The 18,926-nt window shown below is 45.6% G+C and overlaps 1 protein-coding gene across 1 annotated transcript; it reads right to left on the bottom strand.

Moving 5' to 3' along the window:
• Positions 1-8,208: 8,208 nt before the first annotated feature.
• On the bottom strand, positions 8,209-10,611 carry ELFN1 (extracellular leucine rich repeat and fibronectin type III domain containing 1). The gene has a single exon (XM_044657430.1). The coding sequence runs from the start codon at positions 10,609-10,611 to the stop codon at positions 8,209-8,211; it is 2,403 nt and encodes an 800-aa protein (XP_044513365.1).
• Positions 10,612-18,926: the final 8,315 nt, after the last annotated feature.

Here is an 18,926-nt window from a genome sequence, read left to right on the forward strand (position 1 = left end):
TCCTGGGCAAGTCACTTAACCCCATTGCCTAGCCCTTACCACTCTTCTGCCTTGGAGCCAATACACGGATTATAAGACAGAAATTAAAGTTTTATCTAAAAAAAATAAAAGAATCTAAGGGCAGATTTGAATTCAGGTCTTCCTGACTCCAAGCTCTGCACTCTATCTTCTGTGCTGCCTAGAAGCCCATCTAAATGCTCACGATTGTTTTTAGAGCTGCCCAAATCAGACCAGACTGCCTCAAAGACAGAGTGAGCTCCCCATTCCTGAACTAAAGTTCAGAGTCCAGATACCTGCCTCTGAGGGCTTGGTTTACAGAATAGATTTTTTGCTCTTGGGAAGATCAAACAAAATGGTTTTTAACATCCCCTTTTAAAAATATAGAGCCAACATTTATATGACATTTTCGGGTTCGCTAAGCACTTTCTATCTCTTCTTTCTCTTGTTATTCTGGGACGCTTTGAGGTAACATGAAACACGGTGTAAGCTAGAATTGGGGAGCTGGACATCCAGACTCCTCTTTCTGGAAGAAAGTCCATCCCATCGTGACCAGATTAAGCTTCTTAAAACAATGTTTCCCCCCCTTTCACTTCCCTACTCAAGAACTACAAAAAAGGCTGCCTTTGACATCCTCCAGACTCCTCTGCCCGGCCTTCAAGGCTCTTAGAGAGCCCCGTGGGCCCGCTCTACCTCTCTTCACCTTGCTTTTTGTTCCTGCCTGATATAAACCCTTCGTTCTGGGCAAATAGGACGTTTCCTCAACGCCTGTTGGGACCGTGTTTTTCCCACTTCCAGATTTCTGCTTATTCTCTTCCCCCTGCCTGGAATGCCTCCCTCTCCTTTCCCTCTATTGATATTTTCCTCATCCTTCAGATTCAGCTTGGCCATCATCTTCCTCTGGTTCCACTCGGCCTGTAGATCCACTGTGTCTCTGCTGTCAAGGCAGCTGCTAAGAGGGAGACCTTCCTTGGGCTTTATGGCAGGACTTGCCAGAGCTTGCTGCATTCTCTGTCATGGCCTTCCATAATGGCTGATATTTATATACTGCCTACTATGGGCCAGCGAGGGGATGAGGCAGATAGAGGGCCAGGCTTCCTCTTCCTGAGTTCAAATCTAGCCTCAGACGCTTCCTAGCTGTGTGACCCTGGGTGAGTCACTTAACCCTGTCTACCTCAGTTTCCTCATCTGTCCAATGAGCTGGAAAAGGAAATGGCAAACCATTCCAGTATCTTTGCCAAGAAAACCCCAAATGGGGTCACGAAGAGTCAGATGCAATTTTAAACAATTAAACAGCAAAAATTCAGCTTTACAGGATGATTACTCCTATGGGCAAGAATGGGACACATTGGAAAGAGTGTTGGCTCTCTAGTCAGATGACCTGAGTTCAAGTCTTGGTTCTGTCCTTTCATCCCTGTGTGACCTGATTAAAGGGCAGAACCCTGGGCAAGTCGCTTTACCTTTGTCCCCTCAGTTTCCTCAACTATAAAACAGGGATCATAATAGCACCTACCCAACCCAGAGTTGTTGTGAGGACTCAGGGAGATAATATTTATTAAGTGCTTGGCACAGTGCCTGGCCTATAGGAGATGATTAACAAATGTTTATTCTCTTCCCTTTCCCATCTTTGGAATCAGGACCCCAAACAAGTAACCCTCGGGCCTCCTGGAGCTTTGGGGGACCTTGGCCAGTCCAGAGGAGTGTTTTGGGACTATGGAGAGCTGATAGAAGTTCCTGGCCCTCATGGATGCCCTACAAGAGACAATGGAGCACAGAGGCCCAGGACACCCTAACCCCCTTCCTCTGCCTTTTTTTTTTAAAGCTCTTTCCTTAGAATCTTAATGTTGGTGCCAAGACAGTGGAGCTTAGGCAAGGGCTAGGCAATGGGGTTTCGGCTCTCTTCCTCAGTTTCTTTTTCTACAAAGTGGAGATAGAGGCTCATACTTTGCTGAGGATAAAATGGGATAACGAATGTATAGTGCTTTGCAAATCTTAACGTGCCACATATATAAATTAGCTATTCTTATCTCCTCATAAAAGCTGCCTTCCCCACAGCTGTTACGGGGCAATCACTCACTGAGTGTCCTCAAACCCATGCCTTTGACATGGGTGACCATTTTGATTTACAGTAGAGGACTTACTACTAGGGATGGGAAGCACCTCACAGTCACATCAAGATAAATGGTATTAGTTCAATTTCTGCTTTTCTTAAAAAAGCTTTTAATTGTGAATGTTAGCATCAAAGATTCTCAGACATACATAAAATAAGGAATAATTCTCACCTAAAACCTATATTATTTTACAAAGAAGAACCACAGGATGCACAGAAACTAACAAATATTTGATTAGTATTTTTTATCTCAAATTAGACTCAATGCATATATTAGCATTCTACTGATTTTATGATTCCATATATCTTGCTATAGTTTCTTTGATACCTTTCTCTCCCCCTCCCTCTCTTTTTTCCCTTTCTTTCTCTCCCTCTCCTTCTCTCTTTCTCTTCCTCTTTCCCTCTTTCTTTCTCTCTCTCCCCTCCTCTTTTTCCCTCCTTTCTCTCTCCCCCTCCCTCTCTCCCTTTTTCACCCTCCCTTTCTTTCTCTTTCCCTCCCCCTCTCTCCTTCTTTCCCTTTTCTTCCCTCTCTCTCTCCTTCCCCTTCCTCTCTCTCCCCCCTTTCTTTCCTTTCTCTCTCCCCCTCCCTCTCTCTTTCTCCCTCTCTTTCTCTTTCCCTCCTTCCCTTTCCACCTCCTCCCATATATATGTAACATTTATATATATTTACATATTCACACATATTGTACATTTCTATGAATACACACTCATATTTAAATACATATAAATCTGCCTCAGTTAGATGAACGTGTCACTATTAATTTTTATCCTTTGTTATAAATTTTTACATTTTTTTGACACATGTAAAACCCAGTGGAATTGCACATCAGCTATGGGAGGTGGGAGGGGGAGGGGAGGGAGAGAACATGGATCTTGTTAACTATGGGGGAAAAAAAAATCCCAAATTAATTAATTAATTAGAAAAAAAGAAATGTTTACATTTTTTGCCATTATAAATAAACCAGCTATTGATATTTTTGCATTAAAAAAACCCGTCCCCCAGACATTTTCTTCCTCTACTATTTTCTACTTGTACGATATGGGCAAGTTACTTTCTTCCCCTCTGAGTTCTGGCTTCCTGCAGATTACATCGATCTTCAGGGCTCTTCCCAGCTCTAAATTATATGATCCTTTCCCCGTGCCCCCATGTTGCTCATTACCCTTTTGTGATTTTCTTGGTATTTATGGTAAGGAGATTTCAGCTGGATATTTGCTGTAGGGTGTGAAGAAGAGTGAAATAACATTATGAGAAACAGCTCTGGAGTCAGGGGACTTGGGGCCAAAATCCTGCATCTGGTGCTTTCTGTCCAAGTGACCTAAGCCAATTCTAGGTCTCAATTTCCTCATCTGGAAAAAGAAGAGGCTGGACGAGATTGTTTCCGAGGACCCTTCTGGATCTAGGCCTGAGAATCTATGATATATGCCTCATTCCTCTTGACTCGGGCAGAAAGAGGGTTCACATAGGATGGATAAGAGGAAATAATAAGGAGGAAATGGACTGATTAGGATGGTACAGGGTTTTGCTGGAGCCAGCTTGAGCCAGTGGGGCTGATTGTTAAATTTTCAGGATGAACGTTTACACCTCAATCAGCAAACATTATAAATCAGGGCTTGATTTATTATTTTGTTGATTTCTGAACTTAAGAAAGTGATGGGTAAAGTGTTAATAATGTAGATTAAATTTAAAAGCGGGTTGTGGGTACTCCTACCTTCCTACTACCCCCCAGGCCAGTTGTTCAACATTTGGGTGGTCTACTGAGATGGGTGGAAAAGAAGTCCTGGGAAGCAGAGGGAGCAGATTCCTCATCTTTAGGGACATTTTGGGTAGAAAAATTAGACGATGGCTAATTAACCCAGGCACAACCTTGGCCAGTCTGAGGTCCCTCGATGAGTTGGTGAGAGGAGGACAAGGATTTCAGGTGGCTTCTTGGTACATCCCAGAGAATGTCTACACCAGCTGCCCAGGCAACCTGGAGTCCTGGATGTGAAGAAAGAGCTGCCAGGTCAAAGCTTGGGGAAGACAGCAAGGAATGCTCTGCTGTTCCTATTCCCCCCTAAACACAAATATCTCCTGGAGCCTTCTCTCCCAAAGTAAGTTTATTGCTTTTGTCTAGACATGCCTAGATATGGATGTGTGGCCTTCCCTGACAGAATGTAAACTTCTTGAAGGCAGACCGTTTCCCTCATCCTTGTATCCCCAGTGCGTGTCTGGTAGGCACATAGTAGGTGCTTGATATTTGTTTGTTGAATGAGACTGTCCCTCTCCCCACTCCCCCCATGCCCAGACCAGCTTCTGCTTGTTTTCATCTTTTCCCCAATGGATGTGGGGCCACAGGCAGAAGTTTGAGGTTCTTGATATGTGTGGATGTGGAAGAGGGTCATGTTAATGGTAACCCCCAGACCAAGTCAGTTGGGAGATCTTGTTCCTTTTGGGAAGTCCCTTGCGTCAGAACAAATCTTTTTATTCTCTTCTTCCCAATAATAACATGTATTTTTATTATATACATATACACACACACAAAGTGAGCGTATCCTTTGTTTGCCCTCCTCTTCTGAATGGCCAGCCCCTTTCTCACCCCTTTTCTCAGGCCATGATTCAGGAGGGAAGACAGGAGGCTCCCCACCCTCCCCTTCCTCTTCCCCTCGTAGGAAGATGCCACCTGAAAGACTGACCGCCTACTTAGATCCCCTAGAGAAACACCCACGCAGGGGTCTGGTCCTTCAGGGCTCCATCAGGCCAAGCCTGACCAGTGAAGACAGGCCCCAAACCAGGAGTGGGATGGATCCCTTCTACTCTTGTGGTGGGCAGAAGGAGTTGCCAAGGAAGGGCTTCCTTCCATCCTTCCCTTCTCACTTCTTCTTCCTCTGAACCAGGGTCTGTGTATTAGAATAGAAGGAGCTTTGCATTTGGACTGAGGCCGAAGACAGGTTTGTATCCTGTCTCTGATGCGGGCCTGGAAGAGAAAGATTTGTCTTCTCGTCCCCCTCTTTTCTCCTCGGATACCCCCTCTTCCCCTTTCTGTGCAATGTTTCTCCATTAGAATGCTCTCTCTGTGTGTGCGTGCATTTGTATCCCCCGTGCCTGGCAGACAAACGTGGGGCATGGCTCGTGCTGTTTTTGAGTCATTCAGTTGGGTCTGATCTTCATGACCCCTTCTACCATATTGTTCATGGACTTTTCTTGGCAGAGATACTGGAGTGGTTCACCATTTCCCTCTTCAGAGGGTTAAGAAGAGTGACTTGTCATGGGTCACACTGCTAGTGTGGGGGGGTTATCTGCCCTTTCTCTCCCTTCTCACACATCCAATTACACACACTATGATTCCCCCCCCCCCCCACACACACACACTCCTGGGAACATAGACTTAGGCTGTTCGAGTCTTCAATCTAACCCCACTTTACAGATGAGGAGCCTTCAAAGGAAATTTCTTCGGACTGTGAAGAAGTGTGAGTTCAAGAGATGTGAGATGTCCATGCATCTCAGCTCAAAGAATCACAGAGGTGACAGAGGCAAGATTGGAACCCAGATCCTCTGACTCCTTTTGCTATTCACCATGCTGGAACCTGAGTCTGTTCTACTAAGGTGAGCTCTGCAAGGAGCCCCAGAAGGAGCTGGAGCCTTCTTTAATTTGCATTATTTCCACCAAGACTCTTTCTTTTAGCTTTGGCCACCACTTCTGTGGGCCACTCTCCAGTCTCCAGGTAACACTGCTTTGAAGTGCTCTAAAGAGATAGGTAGACATCCTTTTTATGTCTCTCCCATTAGAATGGAAGCTCCTTGATGGCAGGAAATGCCTTTCATTTTTTTTGTGTTTGTAGATCTTTCCAGCAACTCTCCAGAATGTCTCTGGGTACAAGGTTAAGCAGGATCACAGTGTGGGGAGTCAAGAAGATCTGAGTTCAAAACTAATCTCAGACACTTCCTACTTGTGTGACCCTGGGCAAGTCACTTAATCCCAAATGCCTAGTCCTCACTGCTCTTCAGTCTTGGCTAAGACAGAAAGGGTTTTAAAAAAGTGCTATGGGGGGGCAGTTGGGTGGCTTAGTAGATTGAGCCAGGTCTAGAGATGGAAGGTTCTGGGTTCAAATATGACCTCAGATCCTTCCTAGCTGTGTGATCCTAGGCAAGTCACTTAACCCCCATTGCCTAGCCCTTACTGCTCTTTTGCCTTGGAACCAATATATAGTATTGATTCTAAGGCAGAAGATGAGGATTAAAAAAAAATGAGTTGGATGCAGGGTAAGGTACCACGTACTTCTCTCCCCCCTTAACTCCTTCCCCTTCTCTGTCATGAGCCATTACCAGCCTGGTGCATCTGGGGGTACTCTCTCACCGGGAAATGCCTGAGTCTTACTTGGGAGCCCCAGTTCACCCTCTAACCATTTCTAGAATCTCATGAAAACAAAATTTCCCATCAATCACTCCTCTGGTCTGTGCCACCAGCATCCTAGCTAGGTAGGTTGTAGAGGGGAGGAAGCACTGCAGCCTGGGAGGGATACCCAGGCATTTTTAGGGAGTGGTGGTTGGAGAAGGCAGGGCTCAGAGGCGATCGACACTCTTCCCTTCTAGGTTTTGACCTAGCTTGGACTCTTTCAGTCCAGAGGTGAAGGACTTATCGATGGGGGCCATATGGGCCCTTCCTCCTATGGCCCATTCTCTGACACCCCTTCCCCCAACATACTCCATTTTTTCTGGCTTTCACACCCCATTCCTTCTCACGCCCATCCTCTTCCACCCCCAGTCACACTCATGTCTCGTACTTTCCATCTCACATCCTCTCTTGAACTCACACTCACTCCCAGTCTAAAATATATTCTCTCCCAATCACACGGACATTCTCCTGCCTGATTTTTCCTCTTCTTACCCCACCTCATACATTTCCTCACCCACACACAGATTCTCTCACGTTCTCTCGGATGAAAAGGAAGAAAGCGTTGGCTCCTTTCCATTTCCCATCACCAACCTCACCCCCAAAGAAAGAGATTCCCACCCTTCCTCCAAGAAATGGGGAAAAAAAAAAAACCAAGACCTTTTTCTAAAATCCATGATTAAAACCTGGTACAAACAGGTAGGTTTTGTGTCTTTTTTTTTTAGTAGACGTACTTTTTTTTCTCTTTCTTGTTTTACAGCAAACATTGCAAATATAGAAATATTTTTTTCTCTGTACAATATAACGACTACGGATTACAATGTGGGGTAGGGTTGGGCCAAATGGGAGCTCGGGCTGGCTTCTAGCCACAAGCTCTTGGCCCCTGGCCGTGCCCTCCCCCCTCCCCCAAAATGCCAGCAGATGCTCCTTCTCAGCTGACCTCAGAGTCCCACCTGAAAGATTCCCATCCGCCGAGGCCCTCCCCAAACAATTACTGTTCCTTCAGGCTTCTCGGATTCCTTTCGTCTTTGTTTTCCCCATTTTTGGTTGACTCTGGAGGAGGGAGGAGGAGAACGATGGAGACGGACTGGACACAGAGAATCCACAAAAAAACCACAGACTGAGAAATCATGCGATGCAACAGCGGACTGGCCAGATCATGAACCTCTCCCCCTCACACTCACTATTTTTATATCTTTTTTAAAGTACTTTTTTTCTTTAAAAAAAAGGAAAAGGAAAAAAAAGAGAGAGAAAGAAAACTCCCCACCCACCCCCACCCCTGAGCCACAGTTTTCTGAAGTCCCTTGTGTGTTTGTGTATGTATATGTGTATGATGTATATTTGTGTGTGTGTGTGTGTGTGTGTTCAGATTCGGTGCAAACTCACAAAGGTGAGATCATCTCTAGATATAGTATGCCACCATCCATAGTATTTTCCTTATTTTGTTGCAGTTATTGTTCTCAATGATCCCTCCTCTCCCTTTTCTTACCACCTGTTGGGGATCAGGAGGTAAAAGGAAAGGAGGGGTGTGATTCTTTTTGAAAATTGTGTGTGTGTGTGTGTGTGTGTGTGTGTGTGTGTGTATGTGTGTGTGTGTTTTGTTTTTAAAGACAGTCTCTGGGTTAAAAATAGCTGCTGTGGATTTCGGTTCCTTTTGGTCCAATGAGCATCACGAGTTTTAGAAGGCAGAGGGGAGGACAGAGGAGGGGGCAGGGGTTAGAAGAGGAGGACTCAGGACTTGTGCTGTGCAGACACCCCCTTCCAGTAGTCTAAGATGTCGTGGAGATCCTCATCTTTGGCAAACTGGACCTTTTTGCGCAGGGCGTGGCCGGCCGCCATGTATTCCTCCTCATCTTTATGGCGCTTACGGTTCAGTTTGAAGCGCTCCCAGATGCTCTGAGAAGGCTTGCAGGTGTACTCGGGGCTGGAGGAGTAACTCAGGTTGTGGTACTGGGGAGAGAGCTGGGAGTAGGCTAGGTCCCTGGGACGGGGTCTGGTCAGAGGTTCCAGGATGGAAGGCTTGCGGCCGCCCAGGCTGTCGTGGGGAGGCGGCTGCTCTCCCTGGTGAGAGCCCGGGTACGAGTGGCGGTGCTCGCCGTACTGCCGGATCTTCTCGGCTTCCGCCCGGAGAATGGCGACCGCCGGTGTCACAGTGAGGATGGTGTCGGCCGTGGGGGACGTCTTCTCGATGTACTTGGCCTCCGTCTTGTGGGCAGAGGACCCCTCCGAGCGGAAGGAGCGGGGACTTCGGACGGAGCCGCTGGACGAGGTGCTGGCGCGCTTGGGGGGCCCCTCCATGCTGTGGTGTCGCTGCAGCGGGTGGCTGTAGCTGTCCTTGTAGACGGGGGACAGGAAGCCGTGCTTGCTGGGGATCTGTTCGGATAGGAGCACTAGCTGGGGCTCGGCAGTAGACACGGCTCCAGACTTGACTCCCTGGAAGGAGGTAGACTCGGACTTGAGGGCGTCGATGCAGTTGTTGATAATCTGGTTGACCTTGTCCACCTCCTTGGCGATGGTGGAGATCTCGGCCACGGAGCTCTGGGTGTCGGGTGGCAGGGCGAGCTCGCACTCTCTCCTCTCCGGCTGCTCCCCCGTCCGGACCTCCATGTAGTTCCCCTTGGCGGTCTTGGGGGTCTCGCCGCTCTCTATCAGCTTGTACTGCTCCACTTCGCCTGCGGAGGGGAGGTAGGGGATGCGGGTCACGGCCTCCCCGCCGAGCATGGGCCCCTGCGACAGCTGGGCGATGCCCGGCGCCTCCAGCTCGGGCCCGTACTTGAGCTCGATGATGGTCTTCTTCATGCCGCCGGCCGTCTTCTTGTGCTTCTCCTCCTGCTGCCGCCGCTTGCGCAGGCAGTAGTAGACGGCGCCCAGGACGATCACCATCCCGAAGAGGCAGCCCAGGATGGTCATGATGTAGTGGGTGGCGGTGGAGGGGCTGGGCACGGGCCCCGGGGACGGCGGCGGCTTGGTGGGGCAGATGGTGAGGCAGGTGTGGTTGTAGCGCAGCGGGTGGCCCAGGGACACCACGCAGTAGGTGTAGTTGGTGTGGGTGATGAGGTTGGACAGCTCGATCTCCTCGCGCTCCTTGTGCAGGCTCGTGATGTCCGAGGAGAAGCCGTTCTCGAACTGGGCCAGGACGTACATCTTCCGGAAGGGGGTGGGCAGCTGGACGCCGAGCGTGGCCGAGTTGTGGGTCAGGTGCTTCACCCAGATGTTGGGCCGCACCTCGGACTTGGTGGCGGGCGTGTGGAAGGCCACGAGGGTGGTGGTGCCGTCGCCCGAGAAGCAGTCGTCCTCGGCGCCGCAGGGGCCCTCGGGCGGCGGCGTGGTGGGCGGGTAGCGGGCGGGGACGAAGCGCGAGCCGGCCGTGTAGGCGCCGTCCGTGCACAGGCCGGACAGCATGCTCAGGGCGTTGCGGTAGCCGGTCCGGCCCTGGCCCAGCAGGAAGTAGCCCGAGTAGTCGGGCGGCGACTCGCACTGCATGCGGTCGTAGGTGCGCGTCATGTTGGTGAAGTCGGCCAGCCACTTGAGGAAGCCGAGCAGCTCGCACGAGCAGTAGAAGGGGTTGCTGTACAGCTCGCAGATGGACAGCTTGGCCAGGCCCGAGAAGGTGCCGCTGTCCAGCCGCTGGATGCGGTTCATGGACAGGTCGATGTTCATGATGTTGGGGCACTCCCAGAAGGCCGTGGGGGTGACCGTCTCGATGAGGTTGGCCTGCAGGTAGAGGTACTCGAGCTTGCTGAGCCCGCGCAGGACGCCCTCGCTCAGGTTGCGCAGCCGGTTGTAGCCCAGCTGGAGCACCTGCAGGTTGAACTGGCCCGAGAAGGCGCCGTCCTCGATGTAGGCGATCTCGTTCTTGGTCAGGTTGAGGTACGTCAGGTTCCCGAAGCGGCTCAGCGACGCGTACTGCACGCTCTTGATCTTGTTCTCGTTGAGCCGCAGGTCCACGATGGTGTTGTTGATCTGCTGGGGGATGGACTCGTAGGGCGGCTGGTTCTGGCTGCAGATGGCCAGCCACACGAAGCCCTTGTCGCCCTCAATGAGCCAGCAGTCGGCCCGCGCCAGCCCCCCGGCGTACAGCAAGCACGCGGCGGCCACGCACACGCACAGCGCCCCCCACCTGCAGCCTGCCATCTGGAGAGGCGATTCCCGGGGAGCTGCCAGAAAGGGGGGACGAGGGGGCGGGCTGCCAGCTACGGGAGACGCGCTCGGCCTAAAGGGCCGCCTCGCGCATGGTCCGAAGGGCGGCGAGGCGCGGCGGGGTGAGAGAAGGGCGGCTCTCTGTCGGGCCTGGGGGCCTGGGGGGGGGGAGAGGCGGGAAAGGAAATTCAGTGACGTCCTGTCCCGTCAGCCATGGTCTCAGGCTGGGCCGAGGGCTGCGGCGTCCGGCGGGGGGAACCCTCCCTGGGGAAGTCTCCGGTTACTTTCTGCCGCTCCTGGTCTTTCGGCCGAGGTCCATTTCCAACTCAGCTTGAACTTCTTCCTCCATCTGCCTAACGTCCCGGCTCTCCCCCTCCGCTCTTCTTTGCGTCACTCGCTTCTCCTGAAATAGAGAGAGCAGGCAGGATTATATGTCCATTCGTCGGACAACTGACCAATGAGTATTTTATTTTTTTTATATTAATTTTTTTATTTTTTAATTTTTTTTGTTTTTTGAGTATTTTCTTTAAAAAAAATTTCTTTTATTGAGTAACTATGAAAAATTTCCCATGGTTACACGATTCACGTTCTTTCCCTCCCTTCCTCCCACCCTCAATGAGTATTTTCTTTCTTTTTCTTCTTTTTTTTTTTTTTTTTTACATTTTTAAACCCTTAACTTCTGTGTATTGGCTCCTAAGTGGAAGAGTGGTAAGGGTGGGCAATGGGGGTCAAGTGACTTGCCCAGGGTCACACAGCTGGGAAGTGTCTGAGGCTGGATTTGAACCAAAGACTTCCTGTCTCTAGGTCTGGCTCTCCATCCACGGAGCTACCCAGCTGCCCCAATGAGTATTTTTTTAAAAGAAACTTTTACCTTCCATCTTAAGAGTGAATACTGTGTACCAGTTCTAAGGCAGGAGAGCTGTAAGGGCTACACAACGGGGATTAAGTGATTTGCCCAGGATCACACAGTGAATGAGTATTTTTTTAATGTCTACCAAGGACTCGGTTAATTGTTAAGCGCTCGTAGGCACATCTTTAAACAATGGGTCCACTCCCTACCCTCAGAGGGATCCAAGAATCATAAAACTAGAATTAGGAGAGATCTTAGAGACAATCAGGTCCAATTCCCTCCATTTTATAGAAGAGGAAACTGAGGCAGAGAACAGTGAAGTCACTTGCTCGAGCTAATACATATCTGAGTCAGAATTTGATTCTACGTCCTCATGATTGCTAGTCCAATGCCTTATCCATGGGGGATAAAGGATGGATTATCACTGAATTGTTTCCGTTGTCTCAGACTCTTGGTGACCCCGTTAGGGATTTTCTTGGCCAAGATAGTGGAATGCTTTGCCATTTCCTTTTCCAGCTCAGATGAGGACATGGACGGGGATGAGGGATTCACAGAGGAGGACACTGAAGCCATCAAGGTTAAGTGACTTATCCTGAGTCACACAACTAGCATCTGAGGACATATTTGAACTCGGGTCTTTCTGCCTTCAGGTCCGGCACCCTTCCCACTGTACCACCTCACTGCCCATACATAAATAGGTACCAACATATAATTAAAAACCACATAACAATGCAAGAGGTTTTAAAATAAATGTTAAATGGGCATTGGACGAGTTCAGAGGAGAGGGGGATCCTTTTGAGATGAGGCAGTTAAGGAAGCAGACTCAAAAGAGGCAAAGGGTTGAGAGAAGCATAGAGGTGGGCATTCGGGAAAGGGAACTAGCAGGAGCCTTTGGTCCAGGGGACTATAGAAGCTAGGAGCTAGAAGGAAGGGCATGGAAGGCCTATTCTAGTATGTGGGATGCAGAGATCTGGCCTCACCAAGGGTCTGGCGTGGGATATCAGGAGCTTAACTACTAGTTCCAGGACTCAGTGACCTTAGGCGAGTCATTTGGAAAAAAGATATGGGACTGGATGGCCTTTGAAGACCCTTTAAACTCTCAATTTCTCACCTGGTCTGCCTCGGCCACGATAGTGGATAGAGAGAGAGAGACATGCTCTGTGGTGGGGGAGGTTGTTGAGGCATCTGATTCGATTGGATACAGCAAGCATTTCTTAAATGCCCACTATATAGAGGCTGGGGCAGCCAGGTGGCACAGTGGGTAAGGCACTGGGTTTGAAAGGTTCATCTTCCTGAGTTCAAATCTGGCTTTGGTCACTTGGTAGCTTTGGGACCTTAGGCAAGTCATGTAACCCTATTTGCCTCAGTTTCCTCAACTGTAAATTGAGTTGGAGACGGAAATGACAAACCCCTCCAGGATCCTTGCCAAGAAAAACTCCAAATGGGGTCATGGAGAGTCAGGCAAGACTGAATAACAATAATTGAAGATTCTAAGAACTTTTAGCCTAAAGAAAGAAGACTTAAGGGAAACATCATCATTGTCTTCAAGCACTAAAATAATGCTATACGGAAAGATTAGATTTGTTCTGCTTGGCCCAAGAGGGAGGAATAAAGAGCAATGGGAGGAAATTGTAAAGTAATAAGAAAAGAATAATAGGAGCTGGCATTTATATAGTGCTTTAAGGTTTGCTAAGTGCTTTATAAATATTGTCTCATTTGATCCTTTACAACAACCCTGGGAGGACATTATTATCCCCATTTTACACCTGAAGAAACTGAGGCAGACAGAGGTTGTTCAGTGACTTGCCCAGACTCATGTAGCTGGTAAGGTTGGATTTGAATTTCCATCTTCCTGAGCCCAAATCTGAATTTATCCATTGTACTCTTTAGCTGCCTGGCACATAAGAAGGGTTAATAAACATTTGCTGAGCTGAACTAAGCTCTCCATGGAATTCAGAGCAATTGAGGGATATGACGGTTATATATGGCGGGTTAAGCTATGAACCCAAAGGCTAGATGTGGTTCATTGCTTGAATCGATCCCGGGACACTGACAGAAGTTTAGCCTGATAGGGGAGGTGGGAGTGCAGGAAAAAGGCAGACAAAAACGCACAATTGTACCCAAAGAACTACCATCGATTCATTACTTCATTTAGTTATCCTCTGATGCAGGGAAAAACATCCCAATTACACAGACGAGCGACCTCAGAGGCTGTCTGGCTTATATGGTGTACCTTGGAGTGCTGGTAGAGTCAGGAAAGATCTTGGTTCAAATCTTATTCCCAGCATTTGCTCTCTGTTTAACCCTGAGAAAGTCACTTAATTTGTTTTAACCCCTTATCTTCTATCTTAGAGGTGTTACTGAGTCAGTTCCAAAGCAGAAGAATGAGTAAGGGCTAGGACAATGGGGGTGAAGTGACCTACCCAGGGTCACACAGCTAGGAAGTGTTGGAGACCAGGTTTAAACCAAGGTCTCTCAACTCCAGGACTGGCTTTCTATCTGCTGAGCCACCTGGGTGCCCCATAAGTCATTTTAATTTAAAACTGTAAAAGAAGGTAGAATATTGCTTATGTCTCCACATGACTCTTACCAAAGAAGACAGCTACAAGGTAGCAAAGAATAACAACAGAGATAGCCAGAAATTTGAGGTGAAATCCAGGAAAGGGAAACACATTCATCAATCATGAACATTAATTAATTAATGATGGACATTGTTATCCACTACTTGCCAGGCATTGTATGAAGCACTTATAAAAATTATCCTGTTTGAACCTCACAACAACCCAAGGAGGATAGATGCTATTATTGTCATCCTATCTTACAGATGAGGAAACTGAGACAGACAGAGCTTACATGACTTGCCCCTACAGCTGTTAAATGTCTGAATCCAGATTTGAATGCAGATCTTTCTAACTCCAGATCAAGCCCTCTAACCATTGTGCCACCTAGCTGGTTGTAAGGAGCAAGCAAAAAAACCTATAGACTCAGATATCCATACAGAAAGGGTGATTAATAAGACAAAAGAACTAATTATAGGTTCTAATGTAAGGAAACAAATTGGATTGAGTCAACATCTTGGGGGTTGGATGGGATGAAACTTAGGCATAGATTATGGCTCTAGTATGGTAAAAGGCAACGCAAATTAAATAAATAAATAAATTTGAAACAAAACCAAAAAAACCAATTAGGGTCATAAAGGCACAGACCCAACTGAAAAAAAAAACTGAACAATAATAACATGAAACAGAGGGGGACAGATGTATATGAATAGGTAGGAATCAGTGAGCAAATATTTATTGACTTGTGAAATAATGTAATATTCAAGGAAAGGTTTTTAACTTTTGAAAAAAGGAAACTATAATCACATAAAGCTTGCATGGATTTTTCAAGGGAAAGGAAGAAAGAAAGAAAGAAAGAAAGAAAGAAAGAAAGAAAGAAAGAAAGAAAGAAAGAAAGAAAGAAAGAAAGAAGGAAGGAAGGAAGGAAGGAAGGAAGGAAGGAAAAAAGGAAGGAAGGAAGGAAAAAAGGAAGGAAAAAAGGAAGAAAGGAAGAAAGGAAGGAAGGAAGGAAGGAAGGAAATGGATGGGTAAAAGGGATATGGGAGGGAACAGAGCAAAACACTGTATATTAAAAACATAAACTCAGGGCAATGCAAGAGTAGGAGAGGCAGAAAGCATGTGGGTAAAGATCATCAGAGGAATAAAATAGTGATATTGCCATCAGTTATATTATAGACCATATGGGTATAAAAGGAAGGGGAAAATATCTCAGCTTTTTCATCTGTAAAATGTTTCCTAATCAAAAATATAATCGAGTTGTCATGAGAATCAAATGGTATGGTATCTGTAAAGTGCTCTATAAGTTTTAAAAATTTTATATAAATGTCTTATTATCCTTAACAAAACAGGAATTAGAACCTTTGTGTCTGTTTCCCTTGACTGAAGTTGAATATATTGGTTCCTTCTACACATTCAGAGTCAAGTAGGCCATGTGATTTCTACCCTGGACAATATAATTGTGGGATGGAAGCTATTTAGAAAGGAGGATGAAATCTCATTCCATTTCCCCAACAAATTCCAAGTAGCTAAATGATTTAAGTAGAAAAGGCCACATAATTTTTAAAAATTGGAGAAAAATGGAGGGAGAGATCTCAAATCAGAAAAAAAGACCATTTAAGTTATACAAAATGGGTGGCAGCTAAGTGATTCAGTGGATTGAGAGCCAGGCCTAGAGATGGGAAGTTGTGGGTTCAAATCTGGTCTCAGACACTTTCTAGCTGTGTGACCCTGGGCAAGTCGCTTACCCCCCATTCCCTATCCCTTACTTCTCTTCTGCCCTGGAACCAATATACAGTATTGATTCTAAGACAAAATAATGTTGTTTTTTTTTTAATTATATGAAATGGATAAAGTTTTGCATGAACAAAATCAATACAGCTAGTATAAGGAGGATTTTTTTGAGAAAAATCTTTGTATTGAATCTCTCTGATAAGATGCAGTTCTATCTATCTATCTATCTATCTATCTATCTATCTATCTATCTATCTATCTATAACAGAATTTACATAAATACAGAAGACCAAGAGGCAAATATATGAGATCAATAGATAAACGGTCGATTCCCAAAAGAATTACAAGTTATTAATAATCATATGAAAGATAAGTCTCCCAATCACTAATAATAAAAAGAAATGCAAATTAAAACAACTCTGAGGTTTCACTTTATACCCACAAAATTGACAAAGATGATGAAGCCAGTGAAAATGTAGGGGAGCAATACAAAAATGGACATTCTCAAACACTTGTGGAACCGTGAATTGATCCTAATATCCTGAAAAATAAATTAGTAATTATGAAATTATTTGAAAAAACATGCATGCTCGTTGGACACCCTTCTGCCCCTGCTAGGCATTTCCTCCAAAGAATCAACAAATTAAAAAAGCATTTTAACCACTTACTATGTGTAGGAGATTAAAGACATAAAAGTCCCACGTATGCTAAAATATTTATAGCACCATTTTTTTGATGGTAGCAAATAACTAGAAACAAAATAGATGTATATCTTCATCATGTGTGAGGCCTGTCACTATGGTACATGAACTGCAAGGCAGCTAGGTTGTGCAGTGGATAGAGTGCTAAGCCTGGAATCAGGAAGATCTGAATTCAAATCTGACCTCAGAGACACTTTATAGCTGTGTGGCCCTGGACAAGTCACATTACCCTGTTTGCCTCAATTTCTCCATTTATCAAAAAATGAACTGGAGGAGGAAGTGGCACACTACTCCAGTAGCTCTGCCAAGAAAACCCCAAACAGGGATACAGACTCTAAACAATCACTCTAATGCAAATACTAATAATATGGAAATAGGTCTTGATCAATGACACATGTAAAACCCAGTGGAATTGCTCATTGGCTATGGGAGGGTGGTGAGAGGAGGGGAGGGAAAGAACATGAATCATGTAACCATGGAAAAATACTCAAAACTAATTAATTAAATAAATAAACTTAATTTAAAAAAAAAAGAAAAAAGAAAATCAGAAAAAAAATAAAAGAAAACCCCAAACAAGGATATAGACTCTTCAGCAATCACCCTAGTGCAAATACTAACAATATGGAAATAGGTCTTGATCAATGACACATGTAAAACCCAGTGGAATTGCTCATTGGCTATGGGGGGGGGGGAAGGAAAGAACAAGAATCATGTAACCATGGAAAAATACCCCAAACTAATTAAATAAATAAATAAACTTAATTAAAAAAGAAAATAGAAAATCAGAAAAAATAAAAGAAAACCCCCAAAAGGGTAATAACTGAACAACACCAACAAAACATGATTATTTACCATGAGAAATAATGAATATGATGAATTGGGAGAAACTGAATGAAGTGATATGGAATAATATGAATAAATTAACAGATATAGGATGAAGTAAGCAGGAAAAGGGAGGGGAATAAGCATTTATATAGTGCCTTTTATATGCCAGGTTCTGTGCTAAGCTGATAACAGGATACAGCTACAACAACAGACCAGAAGAAACAAGAAAGTGAAACTTAGTGCCCCATAATTCTAATGAGCCAAGTGTGGCCCCTGAGAAGAAACAAGTACCTGGGGCTCCCCGCTTTGGTTGAAGAGGGATGGAATGAGGATGAAATGCTGTCAGACAGAGTGATGTGTTGGTTGGTTTTGTTGAACCTTTAGAAAAACTATTGGTTGTAAGGGGAGGTTTTTTGGTTAGAGGAGGGGGCTTCTAGCCAGTAATAAATGTTATGTAAAGGCAAAAGGCACCAAAAAGATTTAAAAATAAAAAAATAAAGCACATGGATCTGTGTGATGGGCTTCAGATATTCTTTAGCTTTATCACAGTCGGAAACAGGATTCAAGGTCATCTACTCCATCCTTCTGTTCTCAGGAATGAATTGCATTAAGCCATCTCCTTAGAGATGGATACAGGTGTACCCTGCCTAATGTCATTAATTGGAGCCGCAAAAACAGGAAATTTGACAAAATAACATTATAGAGGAAGGTAAATTCTGTGGGAACAAGATCATAAGTTATATAAAAGTTAAGGTCGCAAGGAAGATAATGTAAAAACAAAACATATCCGCTTTCCTCTAAAGCAAATACATAGTGAGGCTTGGCTAATATTAGTACACGACGGCATCGGTAAAGTAATTATTAGAATTTAACCCTGCAAGTATGATATAAATGTGAGTCTTCTTACTATATGCATCTCCCACAGTACCCATCAGATAGTAGGTGTTCAGTGAATATCTAAAGATGGAAAAAGTGGCATTGATCAGGCACATGTTATACGGGATACATATGTAGCCTATGTTTTAGGATTTTGAGAGAAAGATTCAAAACCCTTGAATCTGTTTGACATTTTTAATCAGACTTCGATGAAGGCTCAAATATTCAAAGGGTACTTCTTGATTTGAATGTTCCCTCCAGTGATGTGGATCGTGACCCACTGATGCCTGCCTATCATGGACGACTCTTGTTCCCAATCCCCCATAAGTCTGCAACCTTCATACTCCACTCTTCCCCCATATCTAAGCTGTTGCCAAAGACTATTGTTCAATCTTTGCAAAATCTCTTGAATACGCTTCCTTCCTTTCCTCTGACACTGCCACCATTCTAATGCAAGCCCTTGTTTCCTCCTATCTGGATTATTACAATAGCCTGCTGCTGCCTACCCAACATTTCCCCACTTCCAATCCATCCTCCATCCTCAAAATGATTTTCCTAAAGCACAGATCTGACTAAGTCCTGATCTCCCCCCATTCAATAAATTCCGATGACTCATTCTTGCCTCTGAGATGAAATAAAAAAAATCCTCTGGCATTCAGAGCCCTTATCTTTTCAGTCTTAGACTTTACTTCCCAAAATGTATTCTTCCCTTCAGTGACATAGGCTTCCTGAGTATTCAATGAATAAAACACCTCATCTCGCATGCCT

This window comes from Gracilinanus agilis, chromosome 1 (genome assembly GCF_016433145.1).
Source record: "Gracilinanus agilis isolate LMUSP501 chromosome 1, AgileGrace, whole genome shotgun sequence".
Taxonomy (NCBI): domain Eukaryota; kingdom Metazoa; phylum Chordata; class Mammalia; order Didelphimorphia; family Didelphidae; genus Gracilinanus; species Gracilinanus agilis.